General features: G+C 36.4%; 1 protein-coding gene across 1 annotated transcript in view; it reads left to right on the forward strand.

Annotated features, from left to right (window-relative positions):
* EIF3E (eukaryotic translation initiation factor 3 subunit E) overlaps positions 1–20,980 on the forward strand; it is a 46,284-nt gene that overhangs the window by 13,140 nt on the left and 12,164 nt on the right. The window contains exons 5-7 of the mRNA XM_049853813.1: positions 550–654; positions 7,951–8,076; positions 8,964–9,088. Coding sequence (XP_049709770.1) covers positions 550–654; positions 7,951–8,076; positions 8,964–9,088 — 356 coding nt within the window. The remainder of the gene's footprint in view (positions 1–549; positions 655–7,950; positions 8,077–8,963; positions 9,089–20,980) is intronic.

Genomic DNA, 20,980 nt, shown 5'->3' on the forward strand with positions numbered 1-20,980 from the left:
GACCACTGTGCAAATTGCCCCTTCTGGTTTCTGTATAGATTGTTCAATGGATTTGTTAATGTTTTAATTCTAAGCCTTTCTTTTAGATTTCTTCACTTGTACTTTGCTTGCATCATTAACTGTGAAAGTTATTATTTTGGGACCATTTTCACAGAGACCATAAGTTTACATATTATTCATCCAGAACTACAAACCTTTGCAGGGTCGTATATGCTTGGTAGTTGGCTAAGTTCAGTTACCAGCTCTAGGACTCACTCCCTAGACCTTTAGCTGCAGTTCAAGTTTGTATCAATTTTGGGTTTTGGATTATCACAACAAATTCAGTATCATTATGATTCATAACTCTTTGAGGTCAAAACTGCAAATGTTAGATCCACCTGTTTTCTAATGCACACTTTAAAGGTCAAATGATTCTCTGACCGTGATATTTATTTTGGGGGGTAACCTTTGAAAGAGTTTGAAAGAATTACTTCTGGAGGTTTTAAAAAAGTAAATGGATTCTATTTTAAAACTCAGAATAAAAAGTAAAGCATAATCTTTTCTTTTTAGTTTAGGCAGGAATATTTAGACACTCTCTACAGGTATGCAAAATTCCAGTATGAATGTGGAAATTACTCAGGAGCAGCAGAATATCTTTACTTTTTTAGAGTGCTGGTAAGTATTTTAATTTTTTTTTTGTCACCTCTTTTGTAGGATTCTTGTGGTTGTCCAAAACATCTGTAGATTGGGGTCTGTCCATTAAGTTTTCGACAGTTGTTGGCAAATGGAGAAAAAACAAAAATACTCCCCAGCAAACAGAAAACAGGACCTTAAAATTTATAGGGAGATTTAACTCATCTTTGAAATCCAAAATTAGGAACTACTGATTTGGTGTCTTATTTCGTATAATTCTATAATTTTAGCATTAGCAGAATTCTGTCATGTAATGGATTTGGTATTATTATAGCACAGTGAGTGGTACGTTGTAGGTGCTTAATAAATATTTATTGAACAAATCCATTATTCCTAATTTTAATTCAATATTCTGTGCTATGTGTATTCCTTGAGTTTGTTCTAAACAATTGTGAAGTTCTCGTGATATTTAAAAAATATTATGCCTCAATATTAACTTCTTTCCATTTACTTTGGAGACCCTAGTGGTGTAGTGGTTAAGAGATAAAGCTGCTAACCAGAAGATCAGCAGTTCGAGTCCACCCTGTGTTCCTTGGGAACCCTATGGGGCTGTTCTAGTCTGTCTTAGAGGGTTGCTATGAGTCAAAATAGACTAGATGGCGACGGGTTTGGGTTTTTTTTTTTTTTTTTTTTTGGTTTTGGAAACCCTGGTGACATAATGGTTAAGTGCTACAGCTGCTAACCAAAAGGTCGGCAGTTCGAATCCACCAGGCGCTCCTTGGAAACTCTGTAGTACAGTTCTACTCTGTCTTATAGGGTTGATATGAGTACGAATCGACAGTGACGGGTTTTTTTTCCCCCTGTCCTTAGTGATTAAAATATTATAAAGGTCAATGATTTGTTTGATATGTAGTGGGTAGAGGAATTTAAATGGCACTATTACAGCAAAAGGAATAATTGCTAACCGTTAAGTACCCTGGTATTGTCATTTGTCTCTTTGACAAGTTCCTGGATTCATTGCTTTTGTTAGGGAAGGAGAGTTGTATGAAATCAAAGGGAAAAATCAAGCCTTCAGATTGACAGATTACTTTTTCTTTCTATCTTCTGTTTAGGTAACTGTATTAATAAATTCCTTCTAGATTTATCAAAATGCTTGTTTTAACTACCCTCTCTTTTGAAATACTGTAATTTGTTGCTCATTTAGGGTTAGTAAGGAAGTACTTAAGTCTCTGATTTCTCTAGGTAATCCTAGAAGTTGGGAAAAGACCACTTATGACAGGGACTTTTTCTCTTCCAACCTTGGAAAGATTAGTTTCTTTTACCTTTGTTTTCTGGTGCATGTTTCATAACTTCTCCAACTACATGCTACAAAGAAAAGGCGTTTTGTGACTGTTATCGTCGGTTGTTTTTTAGGAAATGAAATTTTCCCTTTTTTGGGAGGAGGGGAGGGATTGTTGTCATTGACTTAGGTAATTCTGACACTTAAAAAATTAATCTCTTTTTTTAGGACTGACTACTATCCTTCTTTAAAGAAGTAAAGACTTCTTGGTCTATTTTGAAATTTGGTTTGAAAATGTTAATTTTTTTCCTACTCCCATTTGTAAGTGAATTCTTACGCATTAGCAGTGGTTAGCTTGCAAGAGCATTGAAGGTAATCAGTGATGCTAAACTTGTAGTGGCTTATCAGAAAATTCCATCAGTCTTACTTCGAATATTATGAAGGATTTAGGAGAGCAAAAGTTGATTACTTTGGGACTGTAAACAGCTTAAACCAGGATTGTAAAATCAGAAGCCTGATATGATTACAGGTACATGAAAAGAGTTGGTTATTCATATCATTTGTTAATGCTGGGAGTGAATTTTGAGAATGAAGATTTAGTGTCGTGTTAGAGTTTCAGCACAGTAAATTTATTGTTGCTGGTCAGTGAGTGAATGTGCCATTTTGCTAAGACATGGAAACTTAAGGTAACTGCTGGAAAATCCAGATATTGAAACTCTTCTAGCATATCCACCCTTGAAAGCAGGTTGGTATGAAGAGCCAACTGTAATGACATGGAGCTGAGCCAGAGCACCAGTACACATGAACCTTTTGGGGATTGAAAAATCTGCTGCACTGCTACAAAAACCTTTTATCCTGACATATATAACATATTCTAGTTTTACTAGCAACATTATGTTGTATGGTTTTATAATTAGACTAAAAAATTTCTACAAGTGGTAGGTATATACTTAAAGGTTTGGGGAGTTTTTGAGTTTACTTTTATGTATATATAATAAATCCAAGTTAGATTCCTGTGTTTAAAAATCTCTGGGTTGGTTTTGAGCTTTTGCATTGCCCCTAATATACTCTTGTGCTGGAACTCAAACTGTGGTGTTAGGATATTTTGGTTAAGTGATTGAATACCATGATCTGAACACAAAATTGTTTTATGTTAAGAGTAGTGATTTATGCAGTGATTAGATAGTGCTTAGAAGTTACGTGCAATTTAGTTTTAATTCATTTTTGTATGTTTATCTCGTGTTGTGCCTCAAAACATTTTAAGTAAGAGGGAGTTTGTTACTTCCCATTGATATATTGGGAGAGGCTAACAAATCTAAGTTTAAAGCAATAGATTATTTTACGTCTTTTGCATTTAGATAGTCATTATTATAAAACCTATGCATTTGTTAACAAAGATAAAAATCCTGTTTTTGGATTTTGAGGTGGAAAATGTCAGTGTTTTGCTTACTGATTTATTTAGTTTTATCTTTTTGTAGTACCCTTTTTCATTTCTCCATTCTTTTCTGGTGGTTGGTTATTCCCTATGGTTAGGGAAACATAAGCTATGAAAGGACCATTGTAACTGTGATCTGAGATTAGAATTTGACTCTCTGAGTGACCTATTGTAGCTCGGTGTTGTATAACTTAAAGCTGTGTGACCCTAGAATCTATTTTTAAAAAGATTTGGTGACTTTTAGTATCCATCAAGAGTGTTTAGGTGTACTGTGTTTGATTGTGAAACTTCTTCCTTTGATTTATGCTCTGGGAAATGAGTTAATTTCAAATGAAATGTTGGAACAGGTTTGGTAGGAATATTTGAACATTTTTGTTTCGGAAGTTATTAATACTGTTAGTTAATTATTTTGTTAAAATCTGCCCTCACTGTGGCCTTTGGTCTGGCTCCAAAGTATAGCCCCTTCACCGATCCAGCAGCTTTTTGAAATAAAAGTGATCTTTAGGTGCTAGCACTGTTGGTGAGCACATATATTTATTTATTGGTAGCTTCCCCCCAACTCAGCATTTAAAATTTCTTTACTGTGAAGTGTGTACTTTGGGTTTAAAGATATTTGAGGCTCAAGCCAACTTGAGCAAAGATGACTTTTGGAAGCTTTAGGGTCTTGGCTGGAGTTTTGGGTCTGATGTATCTAGTTTGATAATATCAGCATAAAAATGTCTGTTTCATCCTGATTCTCAGATACACAGGTTCTCATATTTTAACATCTGAAATTGGAGCGTGTTTTAAAAACTGGTGATACGTTAATTATAGGATTGTGTTTGGTTTTGGAAACAAAATAATAGTGTATCTTAAATTTGATGGCATTGTAGCTTCAACAAAATATGTTAATACTCAGATTTCCTTTCTTTTAAGGATCAAACATTTTATCCTTCATAATTAGAACAGTTATTTCATGGATTTTTAAAAGTCAACATTTTAATATCAGTGAGTTTTGACAAATGTATATATACCTGTGTAACCCACCCAAATTGAGACAATGTATCTGTCACCTCAAAAGACCCTTTATGTTCCTCTCCGTTCATTTCTTATTCCTGCCCTAGGCATCTGTTGATTTTCTTTCTGTTCCTGGGGACGAGTTAACCAGTAAGCAAGGTATGCACAGGCTTGCTTGTGCTTACCTACTAATCTGTAGCATACAATTTCACATGGGTTTCACCACATTTTTGATGTGGTAAAAAAAACAGGTGAAATTGTGCACTGTTGATTAGTGTCTTAGTTATCTAGTGCTGCTAGTGGATGGCTTTAAGAAAGAAAAATTGTCTCACAGTCTAGGGGGCTAAAAATTCAGGGTGCTGGCTCCAGGGGAAGGCTTTCTGTATTAGCCCTGGGGGAAGGCCCTTGTCATCAGTCTTTGCCTGGTCTAGGAGCTTCTCAGTGCAGAGACCCTGGGTCCAAAAGACATGCTCCCCTCCTGGTTCTTCATTCTTGGTGACATGGGGTCCCCTGTCTCTCTGCTCCCTTCTCTCTTTTATATCTCAAAAGAGATTGACTCAAGATACAACCTGATCTTGAAGATTGAGTCCTGCCTCATTAACATAACTGCCTCTAATCCTGCCTTATTAACATCAAAGAGATAGGATTTACAACACATAGGAAAATCACATCGGATGACAAAATGATAGACAGTTATACAGTACAGGGAATCATGTCCTAGCCAAGTTGACACACATGTTGGGGGGACACAGTTCAATCCTTAACAATAAGTAAGCCCATGCATACCTTGTTTATTGGGTAATCTGTCCCTCTTTGTTCCTGTAGATTAGTTTTGCTTATTCTGGAATTTGATGTAAATGGAATGATATGGTATGTATGCTTATGTCTGGCTTATTTAAAACAGCGTTTTTTTGCTCCGTGATTTCATTTATTTAGCATTCTTTTTAATTTCGATGAAGGTTTTACAGAACAAGTTAGCTTCTCATTAAACAATTAGTACACATATTGTTTTGTGACATTGGTTGCCAACCTCACGGCATGTCAACACTCCCCTTCTTGACCCTGGGTTCCCTAGTACCAGCTTTCCTGACCCCTCCTGTCTTCTCATCCATGCCCCTGGGCTGGTGTGCCAGTTTAGTCTCCTTTTGTTTTATGGCCATGTCTAATCTTTGGCTGAAGGGCGAACCTCAGGAGTGACTTCATTACTGAGCTAAAAGAGTGTCTGGGGGCCATACTCTCAGGATTTCTCCAGTATGTTAGACCAGTAAGCCTGGTCTTTTTGTGTGTGTGTTAGAATTTTGTTCTACATTTTTCTCCAGCTCTGTCCATGACTGTCTATTGTGATCCCTGTCAGAATATTCGGTAATGGTAGCCGGGCACCATCTAGTTGTGCTGGACTAAGTCTTGTGGAGGCTGTGGTACTTGTGGTCCATTAGTCACATATACTGATCTTTCCTTTGTATCTTTGGTTTTCTTCATTCTCGCTTGCTCCAGACAGGGTGAGACCAGTGGGGTATCTTAGATGGCTGTATTTAGCATTCTTGGAAAGACAAAATTATAGAAATGGAGAACAGATTAGAGGTAACCAGCAGCTAATGAAGGGACTGGTGGGGAAAGAAGTGGGTGTGGCTATAAAAGGGCAACATGAGAAGTCCTTGTGGTGATAGAAATGTTCTGTATCTTGATTGTACCAGTGTCAGTATCCTGGTTATGATAGTATATTATAGCATTGCAAGATTGAACAGTAAGTTTTTGAGATTCGCTCATGTTATTATGTGTATCAGAAGTTAGTTTCTTTGTATTGCTGAGTAGTAGTCCATTCTGTGAACATATCACAATTTGTTTAACTATGCCTGTTGATGAACATTTGGACTACTTCCAGTTTTTATTTATTATAAATAAAGGTGTCATGAATATTCATGTATAGCTTATTTTATAGACATGCTTTGTGATATAATAGGAACCACTGATTTTGTGGCTATCTTTAAAAATTTAATTTCACAACAACTGAGGTAGAGCCTATTACTGTTCCTATTTTATAGATGAGGAAGCTAAAGCACAGTTGCAGTTGAGTCAGTTCTGACTCATGGCAACCCCATGTGTGCAGAGTGGAACTGCTGTATAGTGTTTCCAAGGCAGTGACCTTCCAGAAGTAGATCGTCAGGCCTGTCTTCTGAGGCACCACTGGATGGGTTTCAGCTGCCAACGTTTCAGCTAATAGTGCTTAACCATTGGCACCACCCAGTTGGCCTGTATATGTATAATAAGTGGTAGACTGAGAATACTTGGTATCTAGATTTCAGATCCTGCCCATGCAATTTAACTTGTAATTATTATATATGCTAATAGCGTCTTACAATTATACTACCATGTAAGTGCTTTAAAAAAATGGTAAATTTCACCTTGGGGTATAGAAATATATTTGTCTCCCTCCAACACTCATCATTTGCTTCTGGTGCTTTAGCACATATGATAAATTCAGTGTCATTCTGCGTAGTTCCATTGCCTTGTTCTAAGGGAGTCGTGCTTTACTCATATTTGTTATTAGCCTGGTTCTTTGTAAGTGTTTTGATTTTTTTGACCTTCTTCCACCAGTGGAGAAATGAGATGGGGATGGCCCTCAATTCTCCTTTTTTGTAGACTAAGACTATGCTATAAAATTTGTAGCTTCTATTGCTCTAACATCAAGTTGCCTGTTTCTGAGTCAGGAGTCCCTGGGTGGCGCAAATGACTAATTACTGCGCTGGTAGCTGAAAGGTTGGCTGTCAGACCCACCCAGAGTCACCTCGGAAGACAGGCCTGACGATCTGCTTTTAAAAGGTCAAGCTATTGAAACCCTATGGAGCAGTTATACTCTGCACACACGGGTTTGCCATGAGTTGGAATCAACAGCAACTAACAGCAGTAAGCACAACGTGTTTGAATCTGGATCCAGCAGTTATTTACTAGGAATGTAATTTTGGACAAGTCATTTACTGTCCATGTATCAGTTCCCCACTGTAAAATAAGGATAAAAATATTGTTTTGGTAAGATAATATGAGAAAACAAACCTTTATTGCTTGGTACTTAATTCCTCGATAACTATTAATTGTTGTTATTAAATGATGGACTTGAGTCCCCCCCCCCCAGTAATCCTATATCAGTGTCATAATTTGTAAATTGTTGTGGAAGTAATTTCTCATTACATTTTGAAAGAGTCTACACGTCTTAATTACCCACATTTTTCCGCTGATTTTAGCAACAGATGCTCTCTGAATCTAACTTAGTTCTCAAAGTTTTAGGTGCCTAAAGTTTATCTAAAAAAGTTTACCTAGTTGTGTATAAATTATCTGAAATAGGTTACACCAAAATTAAATAGCATTCCTGTTCTGAAAGTCTTAAAAGCTAACCTTCATTTTTTGGTCTAGGTTGAATATTAAAGACTGAGTATTTTCAATAAAATTAGTTGAATGGAAGATATTTGAATCATTTTAACCAAAGTGTGTATCCAGTAAGGGCTTAGGTAACTAGAGTTTTGGGCAGGTAGCTATAGGTCTGTAGTAGACTGTATGGCTGTGTAAGGTATAAATTTTACATTATCTTTTTTCCTCCAGAGTATTCAGAAAATAATTATGATTACTTAAACAGGTTCCAGCAACAGATAGAAATGCGCTGAGTTCACTTTGGGGAAAACTGGCCTCTGAAATCTTAATGCAGAATTGGGATGCAGCCATGGAAGACCTTACACGGTTAAAAGAGACCATAGATAATAATGTGAGTTACACTGGAGTCATTTGTGGATTTACCATCTTCTACCAATTTTGTGTCTTTCATAGTTTCTGATAAGGAAAACACTATGTACTTAAATAAGCCAATATGTTCAGATTAGCTTTCGTTGACCTGACATAAAAATTATAGTGGATCAGCGGGTTGACTAGTTTCACTGAAGGTCCTTGAAGGAAACCGTGAAACTTCTTTTGGTTCTTAGAGAAAAGAAGCCAATTTTCATTTCTGTTACGGCTGTGTTCCTTTTTTTAATGCCCGTGAAAATGACACAATACTGTCAGTGCCAGGTATTATTGACAGTCCTATGCAGAAGATAGGAGCCTTGGTGACACAGTGGTTAAGTGCTTGGCTGCTAACGGAACTGCAGCAGTTTGAACCCACCAGCCCCTCTGCAGGAAAAAGATGTGGGAGTCTGCTTCCTTGGATTTACAGCCTTGGAAACCCTATGGGGCAGTTCTACCCTGTCCTATAGGATCGTTATGAGTCAGAATTGACTCAGTAACAATGGGTTTGGTTTGGTTTATGCAGAAGAGGACAGTTTTCATCCACAGTTAATGTCCGGTAAAATTACTACCTAGGGAATGTTTAGTTCAGTCCATTTTAAAACGTTTTCTGAAATGAGTGTAATTTACAGCTTCTGTAAGAATGGTTTAGCAGATGTTACTGAATCTGTCTTTGAGAACAGTATGATAGTTTTGAACATTGGAGATTATGTAGAGAGTAGGAAGTACAGAAAATCACATTTCAACAATAATGACCTTAGTGAAGGTGCTAGTTTTTAGTTAAAATCTCGCAATCAGCAATGTTTGTTTTTATTCCTTTTCCGCTTTTTCATATACTCATATTTCTCTTATGTACATTTTTAAACCCTTTAGTCTGTGAGTTCTCCACTCCAGTCTCTTCAGCAGCGAACATGGCTCATTCATTGGTCTCTGTTTGTTTTCTTCAACCACCCCAAAGGCCGTGATAACATTATTGATCTCTTCCTTTACCAGCCACAGTAAGTTATTTCACGATATGATTTTGGCTTTAATTATGTGAAATTACATAGAATTTTTTAAAGCTTAATTTGTATTCTTTAACGTTTGGATTTGTTGTCACTCATTTTTTTTCCTTTTTGTATGGTAGATTTGTTTTTTAATTGATGCTTAGTGTAACTCTTAAGTAAGTTATTTGATAAATGTAGGCCTATGCTATTTAGAGTATAGTCCCTGGGCCAGCAATGTAGGCATGCAGAATCTCAGGCCTCATCCTGGAAGAACTGAATCAGAATCTGAATTTTAATAAGATTGGAGGTAGTTCATGTGCATATTAAAGTTTTAGAAATATGGCTCTAGGCCATATTATTTGGAAGGAATATGTACATCCCGCATCAGAATCCTATTTAATATCATCTTTGCTCCACCATCCAGCTCTGTTTAATCTTAAAATCGTAAGACATTCATTGCTATAAATTAAACCATTCTACGGTTGGCTAGAGATGTGTTTTTTTTTTTTTTTTTTTTTAATTTTCCAATTGAGATCAAGTGCTCTGAAACTTCTGCCCATTATTTTCTTATTTGGCTAGAACAACACAAAACAAGATGGCCTTATGTAAACACTTTGGATATTTGAAGATGATTTTTCGTTCTCTTCTTCCTCCAGACTAAATATCCTTGGTTTTAGCATATTTTTTTCAGACTCTTTAGTATTGTGGTTGCCTTCCTTAGATATTCTCCAGTTTATCCTTCTCCTTAAATTTTGGATCTTCAAAATTGAACTCCTTATTCTAAGGTTATTATCTAAGCTTTCTAAGATTACAGTGGCACTATTAGCTCCTACTAGCTGTTAATACAGCTCAAGATTACAATAATATATTTCAGCAGTTACATCACAGTATGGCTTATATTAACTATATAATTAGCTAAATTTCACATAAATACCATCGAGCCATACTTTTGTCATTTGTTAATCTAAATGAAGATATTATAGTTTTATTACTTTGTGATAGTTATGATTACAGTTTCATGCAGTAGCTGAGACATACCAACTTTGGATGAATCTGGAGTATACAGAAGGATGACTGATAAATCATTGCAAGATATTTGGGGATTTGATGAGTGAAATAGGTAAATAATAGTCTTTAATATTAAACTATCCATGTATCTTATAAAAAAAGATGTTTTATGAAAATTTCAATCTCATGCTAAGAATTAAGGATATATTTCTCAATATTTATAGAGATTAATTAAACATGCTTTCAAATGAGAAAAGATTGAAAAATAATAACTAACATTTACTATTTCACCTTTCTCCTAAATAAAACCTGTGAGATTGTTAGAAGTACTGATTGACACCCCCAAAATCAGGAGTGAGAAGATGAGCTTACCCTGAATGAGCAGTTGTTGTGTGCCATTGAGTCAATTCTGACTTATAGTGCCTCTGTAAGATAAAGTAGAATTACCCAATAGGGTTTCCTAGGTTATAATCTTTATGCAAGCAGATTGCCAAGTCTTTTCTCCCAAAGAGCCACCTGTGGTTTGAACCATCAACCTTTCGATTAGCCACCCAGTGGCTCCTTGCACTAACCATTGTACCACCAGGGCTCCTTGATGAGCAGTGTTAACGCTAATATTGAAGCCTGTGACTACTTCCAAACGTGAGGCCTGTTGAATGGATTAAGAATAAGGAAAGCTTTTGCTGCACTCGGCCATAGGAATCACTAGGGAATGGCTTTCCATGCTGCCACTCACTGGTAGTCCTGCTCTCCAAATTTTTTAGTTATATATGTATCCAAAAAACAACATTAAATTCAACTGGCTCTTTGAAGATTTTCAGTAATGAAAGGTTGTATGAAAAATAAGAGAAATAACAGTATTCAACCCTACTGTGAAAATTCTATAATGCAAATAAAGGGAAAACTCTGGATTAATTCCTGTCAATTTTATGGCTGATATGAAATTAAGCAGAACATGTTTAATTCTCTAGTAGAATCATTTGTTATGGGCATTAGAAATACTAAATAGCGTAACTGAGATCCTAGAAAATTTTTGCAAAACATACACCAATCCAACCAGTTCTACGTGTACAATTCAGTGGTATTGATTATATTCAAGTTGTGCCTCCATGCTCATTATCCTTTTCTGAGCTGTTCCTCCTCTCTTAACGTAAACTCACTGCCCCCTAAGGTTCCTGTCTTGTCTGCCAAGTTGCTGTTGTCACTTTGAACCCATATACCCAGAACCCAGTGCTGTTGAGTCGATTCTGACTCATAGCAACCCTATAGAACCCATACAGATAGTTCTTAAAAGAGCAAAATGCTCAAGGCAGACATATTTTACTAGTTAAGCTAAACTCTTGTTTGGCTTTAAGAAGACTTCAGGGGATATTTTTGGTTAAAGTTATAAAGATTATCTCAGAGCAATAGTTTCAGGGGTTCATCCAGCCCCCATGGCTCCAGAAAGTCTGGAGTCCTTGAGAATTTGAAATTCTGTTCTGCATTTTCCTCCCTTTGATCAGGATTTATCTGTAGAATCTTTGATCAAAATGTTCAATAACGGTAGCCAGGCACCATCCAGTTCTTCTGCTCACATGACAAAGGAGGCAGCAGTTCATGGAAGCAATTAGCCATGCATTCCATATTTTCGCCCTATTCCTGACTCTCCTTCCTCTTGCCCCAGACAAATGGAGACCAGTGGTTGCACCTGCCTTGGATGGTTCTTGTTGGCTTTTAAGACCCCAGGCAGTACACGATGAACCAGGAGGTAGAACAGAAGCACTAAACATGTTACTAGGCCAATTAATTGTGATGAGCTGTGAAACCATTACCCTAAACCTCCAAATCAAGGAACCAAATCCTATGAGGGCTTGGCTAAAACCTTTATTAAAATCAAAGAAAAGCATTAACGGAGATAATGAAAATAAAATTAGCAATGTATTAGAAAATTTTGAAATTAGTATTTTTAAAACTGGTCGTTTTAGGTAGCCAATAATAAATGAAGAAAGATGAAAACAAAATTAGAAATGAGAATGGCTTTATTTTTATTGATTTAAATTTTTTGGAAGAAAAATAACATCAGAAATACCTTTGACAATATTATTGTTACATGGCAATGGTTTTTAAACTTTTTGTCTTGGAATCCCTTTACAACTATTAAAAATTATTGAGTGTTATTTTATGTTGGCTGTGTATATTGATATATACTATATTAGAAATTAAAACAAACTTTAAAATATTTATTAATTGATTTAATACGTATTAGTAAAATGATCAGATCTGACGTGATTTTTTTTTTATGAAAAATAACTGTAGTTTTAAAATGAGAAAAATTAGATGAGACCTCATCAATTTCTGGCTTAATTGACAGCTGAATATTAATACCTGCATCTATACCTGAATTTCATTCAGTCTCTGTGGTGTTTTATTTTGGTCAAAGTACACCCACTCCTCACTTTGGCTAGGTTCCAAAGACCAGGCCTGTATGTGAAAATTGGCATTATGCAAAAATGAGTTTTTTTTTTTTTTTCCTGTTTTCAGACTATCCATTTGTCTGATTTTTTTTTTTTAATTTACAAAATACAATCATAGAAATAATGTCAGCTAAGATTTACTGTTGTGCTCATCATTGTAGCGAGTCCAGTTACAATTTATTCCTTTGTAGAGAAGGAGGCTTGGAGGAGACAAAGCTGGATAAAGCTAGGCTACATAACTTTTTTTTTTTTTCCTTCTGTGCTGGATTAGGCTTCCTTTGCTGAGCCGTCTCCAGGTCTCTACCCCCACCCCTGCAAGCCCTGCATTCCTAATGCCAGAGCCTGCCCTGCCCTCTGGGCCTGGAAAGTACCTAGGGGCTTACTGAGGTCAAGGCTTCAGGCCTAGTTCTGCTCACTTTGAGCTGTCATTGGAAACCCTGCTGGCATAGTGGTTAAGAGCTACTTCTGCTAACCAAAAGGTCGGCAGTTTGAATCCACCAGGCGCTCCTTGGAAACCCCTATGGGGCAGTTCTCTGTCCTACAGGGTCGCTATGAGATGGAATTGATTTAACGGAAGCCAGTTTGGTTTTTCGTTTTTCAAACTTGCAGGCATTTCTTGCAGATAACCTCTTTGATGCCTCTTTCTTTCCTCCCTTACTGTGCCACAGCAGTTTTAAGCTGCAGGACCTCAGGCCACATAGGAGCTGGGAACCCAGAACAGGTGCCCACTGGCTCTTTACTGCTTGCCTCCCCACCCTGTGGCAGTGGTCATGGAGGAGGCCAGTTCTGTGTGGCAGCTGGATGTGCACCTCCGGAGGCTACCTGGAGACCCTCCTCGAGGGAGGGGATGCTATGCAACTGTTGCTTCCATGCACATTGCCTCATTAATGTGCAAAATAGTGGAATAGTAGATGTTTTACTCTTGTCAGTAGATGTGAAATGTTGGATAATGAGATAGTTGGTAAGGGAGAAGTGGGCTTATATGAAGAAACTCTAGCCTCACATACCTGTAGATGGAAAACAGGTGTTTTCAGATAATTGTGAATATTTTTCTTTGATGATACACCAAAATGCAACAAGTAATTTTTTAAAGGTTATTTGTAATTTGGAATCTGAATCCTATCAGTGAACTTTTTGTATTCTGATATATTAAACTGTATTAGTCTGTCTTGTACTTTGAGCGGACCTTTTACCCATGCATGATTTTATAGCAGGATGCATTGGTTGTATAGAAAATACTGGTTCAGTGAGTTAGGCATATCATCCAAATGTGTTGACACATTACTTCGTATAATACTAGCAATCATTTATTAATATCACTACCAAACTTCTTAGAAGAGGCTTTAAGTATTAGAAGGCAGTCAAGCTCCTAGTGGCAGATAAAAGCTTTCCAAAAGTCTAGTTTTTCTTGAAAGCTCTAATTTTATCATTGGCAGCATCTGCAGTTGTTCTTCTTGAAATGACAGACTCCATACATTCATTTTATAGAAAAATATCTGCCAGATAACCAAGTCTTAATAGCAGTGGTTTGTCTGTCAAGTAAAAATGGTATTCTGTGCAAAAAGCAGCTCATTGAGTTGGCAGCTCAATCACACAAGTGTTTTTCCTTAAAACAACCATGACGCTGAAGTATATAGCAGAAAAGCTTTGTGCATACGTCCCATTTAGTCATACAGAATGATGTACATTCAAGGGTTGAGATATTTAAAAATTGATACTTTTAACTGCCTAATCAAGGAAATTTTTAAGTGAAACTGGCATTTTGTCCTACTTCAAGCATGTTTTGGTGAAAAATACAGTGACTGCTAGGATATTCTTTAAGTGGGATAGCTACTGTCTGTTCAGACATGTAATTTGCATGTCCACAATCAGTGTGTCTTTTTCAATTGTTTCTGTTAGAAGAGGTTAATGGAGAAAGTATCATATTCTTTCTGTTTTTAAGTTCTGATAGCACAGGAATACAGTTAAATGAGGTTGATTGAGTACATGTTAAATTGATACTTTATATAGGCTGTGAATTTCAATTTTTTGTTTTTATAATATAGAAGTACTTTGGAGATAATTTGTGCATTTGTCCTTGAAGTGAAAATTTAGATGCTAATGCAGGTTAAGGTCTCTTACACCATATATATTACCATTTCTGCCATAATTAATTCTGAATCTAAAATGGAGATGATTTACACCTTTGAAAAATGTTGAACTTTTAAATGTAACATAATATGCAAGATAAGGTATCAGGTGTGAGATAGAGCAGTGTTCATCGGTTATTAGAGATGAGGCTTTGCCACTAAATGTAGATGCTATTAGGGGTTATTAGGGGGAAAGAATGCATTTGTAATACAATGCTGTAGTTACCCTCCAGTTATAAAAAGAAAGGTTCAAAATTCAGCTAGCAAATGTGTGCTTAATTTGTTTTCTAAATAAAAATAATGTGAATTTCCTAAGAAATTTCAAGTTTTACCATTAACAGGTCAACTAGATGGTATCCAGAATTTGTCCAGGCAGATCTTTCCTGCCCTTCCAGGAATGCTCTCCTTTTCTACCTCTCAAAAGCCTTTCATTTTTCAGGGTCAAGCTCAGGTTTACTTCCTTTATGAAGTCATTCCTGTAATTAATGCCACTGAAATGAAAAAAAAAAAAACCAAAACTTAAAATTGCCTCATCTCCCCAACTAAATTATGAGCATACTTGAGGTCAGGGTTTTCATGTTTTATATTCTTGGAGCATCCTTTACATAATAAATACTTAAATATTTTTAATTTGGAGGCATATTTTATATTTTGATTACTAAATTTTCTGACTTATAATTATGAAATACTCTACAAAAAAATTCTAGAAAATTATACCATTGAAATAGGGTTGTGCTACACTGAAAATGTTTTCTAAAATGTTTTTCTTACCTACCATGACATTGGAGCCCTGGTCACGCAGTAGTTAAGAACTCGACTGCTAACCAAAAGGTCAGCAGTACAAATCCACCAGCCGCTCCTTGGAAACCCTGTGGGGCAGTTCTGTTCTGTCCTGTAGGGTCACTGCGAGTCAAAATTGACTCAGCGGCAATGGTTCTTTTTTTTCCATCATGAAATTACACTTCAAAGCACAATGAATACTAAGGCTCTCAATTTTTTAAAAAACGAATAAAGCTGGATTTCTAAAAAGAAGCGATATGCTTAATAGTTTACAGTCCAAACTGATTACACAAGTAGCCTGAGAATGTATTTATGTACATCTGAATTTTCATGCTGAACACACTGTAGGTGCATCAGTGAGACTTGGAGAAGTTAGAATAATCCATTGAAGATGAAAATTCAGTTGACCCTTTGTTTAGATTGCCAAAGAAGAGAGACAATGATAAATCATTCTCTTAGCTTCACTTCACATTCATTTACATTGGACACGACCATCTCCAGAACCCAACTTTGTCCTGAGCTGAAGACCTGATGTCTCCACTTGGATATCCTGTAGAGACCTTGAAAGCGTCTTAATAAAAAAGTGAACTTAAACAATCTCTTCCCCTAAAACTTGCTGTTTTTGTTCTCTGTGGCAAAATCCAAGCTTGAAACATGAGATTGTATCAGGTTCTTGACTCCCTTCTCCGTAATACCTAATTAGAATGTTTTGTAAATTGTTCCTTGAAGTCGTTCCCTTATTTGTCTCTTTTTTTATCCTGCATAATTGCCTCTGTTGAAGCCTACAGTTCTTGCGTGGAGAATTACATGGTTTTTATGACTCCAGTTTCTGCTTGTTTCCAGTCATCTCCTGTATGATCACAGAATTCATTTTTTTTAGGCTCTCCGTTCGTCGTCCTCACACTTCCCTTCTTTTATTTGTGGTAAAATACATAAAGATTGCCATTTTTAAGTGTACAATTCATTCATATTAATACATTCACCATGTTGCACAACTGTGACCACTATTTATTTCTAAAACTTTTTCATCACCCCAGGTGGAAATTCATTATCCCTTAAGCAATAATTCCCATTCCCCTTGCCCCTGGTACAACTAATAAATTTTTATGGCTATGCATTTTCTTATTGTAGATATTTCATATAAATGGAGTCATTCAGTATTTGTCCTTCTGCCTGGGTTATTTCACTTAGCATAATGTTTTCCAGGCTCAGCCATGTCGTAGCATGTCTCAGAAATTAAGCTCTCTTTATGGCTGAATAATATTCCATTGTATGTATATACAACATTTTGTTTATCCATCGATGGTCTCTTGGGTTGTTTCCACCTTTTGACTGTTGTGAATAATGCTACAGTGAACTTTGGTGTGTAAGTATCTGCTTGCATTCCTGCTTCCAAGTCTTTTGGAAGTAGAATTGCTGGGCCATATGGTAGTTCTATGTTTAACTCTTTGAGGAACTGCCAAACTGTTTTCCACAACAGCTGCACCATTCTGCACTCACCAGTGATGGATGAGGGTTCTAATTTCTCCACATCCTCTCCAAAACTTGTTATTTTCCGTTTTATACTAGCTGTCCTAGTGGGGATGAAGTGGTATTTCTTTGTGGTTTTGATTCACATTTTCATAATGACTGGTGATGTTAAGTATTCTTAATGTACTTACTGACCATTTGTATACCTTCTTTGGAGAAATGCCTGTTCAAGTTCTTTGCTCATTTTTTGGTTGGGTTATTTGTCTATTTGTAGTTGAATTATAAGAGTTCTTTGATGTATTCTGGATATTAATCTTTATCAGATACATGATTTGCAAGATTTTTTCCTATAGGTTGTCTTTTTCTTGATGATACCCTTTTTAGTTTTGATTAAGTCCAATTTATCTGTTTTTTTTTTTTCATTTGTTGTGCATGCTTTTGATAAAATATATAACAATCCATTGCCAAATCCAGGGCCATGAAGATTTACATCCCTGTGTTTTTCTTCTAAGAGTTTTATGATATTAGCTGTTATAAGTAAATCATTGAACCATTTTGAGTTAATTTTTTATTTGGTGTGAGGTGGAGGTCCAACTTCATTCATTTGCATGCGGAAATGCAATTGTCCCATGTCATAGCCCTCATGTCAAAACAAAACAAAAAAGGTGGACTTCAAATGTGTCATTAAGGCAAGGTGGAATGGCAATTATTTTGTATCAAATTAGAAAGTAAAGCATTGTATTTATGTACTTATAGTGTCCCGTTGCTTTCAAGGCAATTCTGACTCATAGCAACCCTGTAGGACAGAGTAGAACTGCCTCATAGGGTTTCCAATGAGCGGCTGGTGGATTTGCTGTGCTAAAAATGTTAACATTAACATTATCCAGCTATAAGCACTAATCACAATATTCCCAAGGAAAGCAGCTGCCAGATAAAAGAAAAATCTAGTTGAATTCTACAACTGCCTTTCAAGCAATAAATATGCTCTATGAAAATCATATGCTTGTCGATTGATGTATTTGGTAGTACCTATCTGTGAAAACATTTTCAAAGGTGAAATGTGTAAAATCTTATTACACATAAGCATCAATAGATGAATATTTATAATCAGTTTTAATTACAGAGACTCCAACTCTGAACCCAATTAAGCCAAGTTATCCCCAGTAAATGAATTCCATCCTTTTTAGTAATAGACCTGTGTTATAAAAATATTGTACTGGTATTTTAATTTTGTCAATAAAAATATTGTGCAGATTGGTTTTCTCTCTTTATGTGTGTGTATATAGCTACATAATATTCTCAGTTTTGCCTCTATAATAGTCTTGGTTTTGACTCTTGGCCTGCAAAGCTTAAGATATATACCATCTGGCCTTTTACTAAAATTTCGCCAACCCCTACCATAGTTTGCCAGAAACAGGGAGGTGATTTTCCAAGGAAGCCATCCCCCAATAAAAGTAATGAAAATACGTAGTGCAGTGATACAAAGTTAGGAAAAGTAAAAAGAAATAACAAGTTTAACATCATATACAATAAACATGTTAGGTGCTTTGAAGTTGGTTCGACTCATAGCAGCCCTGTGTACAACAGAATGAAACACTGCCTGGTCCTGCGCCATCCTCACAGTGGTTGCTGTGTTTGAGCACATTGTTGCAGCCACTGTGTCAGTCCATCTCATTGAGAGTCTTCCACTTTTTCACTGACCCTCTGCTTTACCAAGTATGATAACATGTCTAAAGTATGTGAGACAAAGTCTCGCCATCCTTGCTTCTGAGGAGCATTTTCTGGCCGTAGTTCTTCCAAGACAGATTTGTTCATTCTTCTGACAGTCTATGGTGTATTCATTATTCTTCACCAACATCATAATTCAGTCTTCCATATTCATTGTCCAGCTTTCACGTGCATATCAGGCAATAAAAAATACCATAGCTTGGATCAGGCACACCCCTCAAGGTGACATCTTTGCTTTTTAACACTTTAAAGAGGTCTTTGGCAGCGGATTTTCCCAGTGCGATACATCATTTGATTTCCTGGCTGCTGCTTCCATGGGTGTTGATTGTGAATCCAAGTAAAATGAAATTGTTGACGACTTTATTGTTTTCTCTCAGTATCATGATGTTGCTCATTAGTCCAGTTGTGAGGATTTTTTTTTTTTTTGATGGTAAGGTGTGATCCATGCTACAGGCTGTAGTCTTTAATCTTCATCAGTAAGTGCTTCTAGTCCTCTTAGCTTTCAGGAAGCAAAGTTGTATCATCTGCATATCGCAGATGTTAATGAATCTTTCAATCCTGATGCAGTGTTCTTCTTCATATGGTCCAGCTTCTCAGATTATTTGCTCAGCATACAGATGAAGTATGGTGAAAGTATATAGCCCTTGACTCACACTCTTGTTTGTAAACCACGCCTTGTTCTGTTCGAATGACTACCTCTCAGTCTCAAGTTCCTCATGAGAACAATAAATGTTCAGGAATTCCCATTCTTCGTAATGTTATCTGTAAATTGCTATAATTCACAGAGTCGAATGCCTTTGCATAGTCAGTGAAATTTTATTTGCGTGTGATATTAATGATACTGTACAGTAATTTCTGCATTCTATTGGATCACCTTTCTTTGGATTGGGCACAAATAAGAATCTCTTCCAGTCAGTTGGCCAGGCAGCTGTCTTCCAAATTTCTTGGCATGGAAGAGTGAGCAGTTCCAGTATTGCATCTGTTTGTTGAAACATCTCAGTTGGTATTCTGTCAATTCCTGGAACCTTGTTTTTCATCAATGCCTTCAATGGAACTTGGACTTCTTCCTTTAATACCGTTGGTTCTTGATCATATGCTACCTCCTGAAATGGCCTAACTTTTCTGTTTAAACCAACTCTTAGTTCTTAAGGTAAACACTTTTTAAAAATAGGCGGCAAATATACATGCAGTTTAGAGGAAAGACTCAAATGGCCATTTACTATCTTTAAGTCCAATATATACTTACATTAGATGAGATCTGAATGCATATTGCTTTCTGCTACATGCTGATCCTTACAAAGGAAACGATTCGTGTACTTATTATACATTATATATTTGTGTTGCTCTTGTTGCAAGGGCTGAAGGAGATCTGGAGCCTATTGGTGTTGGGGCCAGTTTTTTTTTGGTACAGTGACTTTGTGTAAGCCTTCTATCTTCTTTTGGTGCTTACTGTGTTCAGTTTTTTGCCTGGAGAATCCTTCAGTATTGCAACTTGAGGCTTGAATTTTTTTCTTCAGTTCTTGCAGCTTAACAAATGCCGAGCATGTTCTTACCTCTTGGTTTTCTAACTCCAGGTTTTTGCATATGTCATCATAATACTTTGTCTTCTCCAGCCACCCTTTGAAATCATCTGTTCAACCCTTTTTCTTCATCATTTCTTCCATTTGCTTTAGCTACTGTACGTCCAAGAGAAAGGGACATCTATTTTGGTCTTTTCTTTCTTTCCTCTCTTTTTTAGTGACCTTTTTCTTCATGTATGATGTCCTTGACATTGTCCCACAACTCATCTGGTCTTCAGTCATTAGTGTTTAGTGAGTCAAATCTACTCCTGAGATAGTCTCTCAATTCAGGTGGGCTATACTCAAGGTCATGCTTGGGCCCTGGTGGACTTGTTGTAATTTTCTTCAGCTTCACCTTGAACTTGCATATGAACAGTTGATGGTCTGTTTGCAGTTGGCCCCTGGCCTTGTTCTGATCAATGATACTGAGCTTCTCCATTGTCTTTTTCCACAGATGTAGTCGGTTTGAATTTTTTATTCCTATCTAATTTTACATAAATTTATGAATGAGTCTCATAAATGCTTACTGAAATTACCTACTTCAGAGATGATATTAAGGAAAATAGTCATTCTCTTCTGTGCTTATACATGAGGTCTCTCAGAGAATGTTGGGACAAACCATTGTTTCTAAAGAGTATTGCAACTTAAAAATTTCCATCTGAAACTCAGGCTTAATTTTTTTAGATGATACAACTTCTAGCTGATGTGTTTTAAGTATGTTTTCATAGAAATTGTTTAATTTTTTGTGTGAGTACTGAATCCTTTTCTACATTGCCT

This window comes from Elephas maximus, chromosome 15, assembly GCF_024166365.1.
Source record: "Elephas maximus indicus isolate mEleMax1 chromosome 15, mEleMax1 primary haplotype, whole genome shotgun sequence".
In the NCBI taxonomy this organism is placed as follows: Eukaryota; Metazoa; Chordata; class Mammalia; order Proboscidea; family Elephantidae; genus Elephas; species Elephas maximus.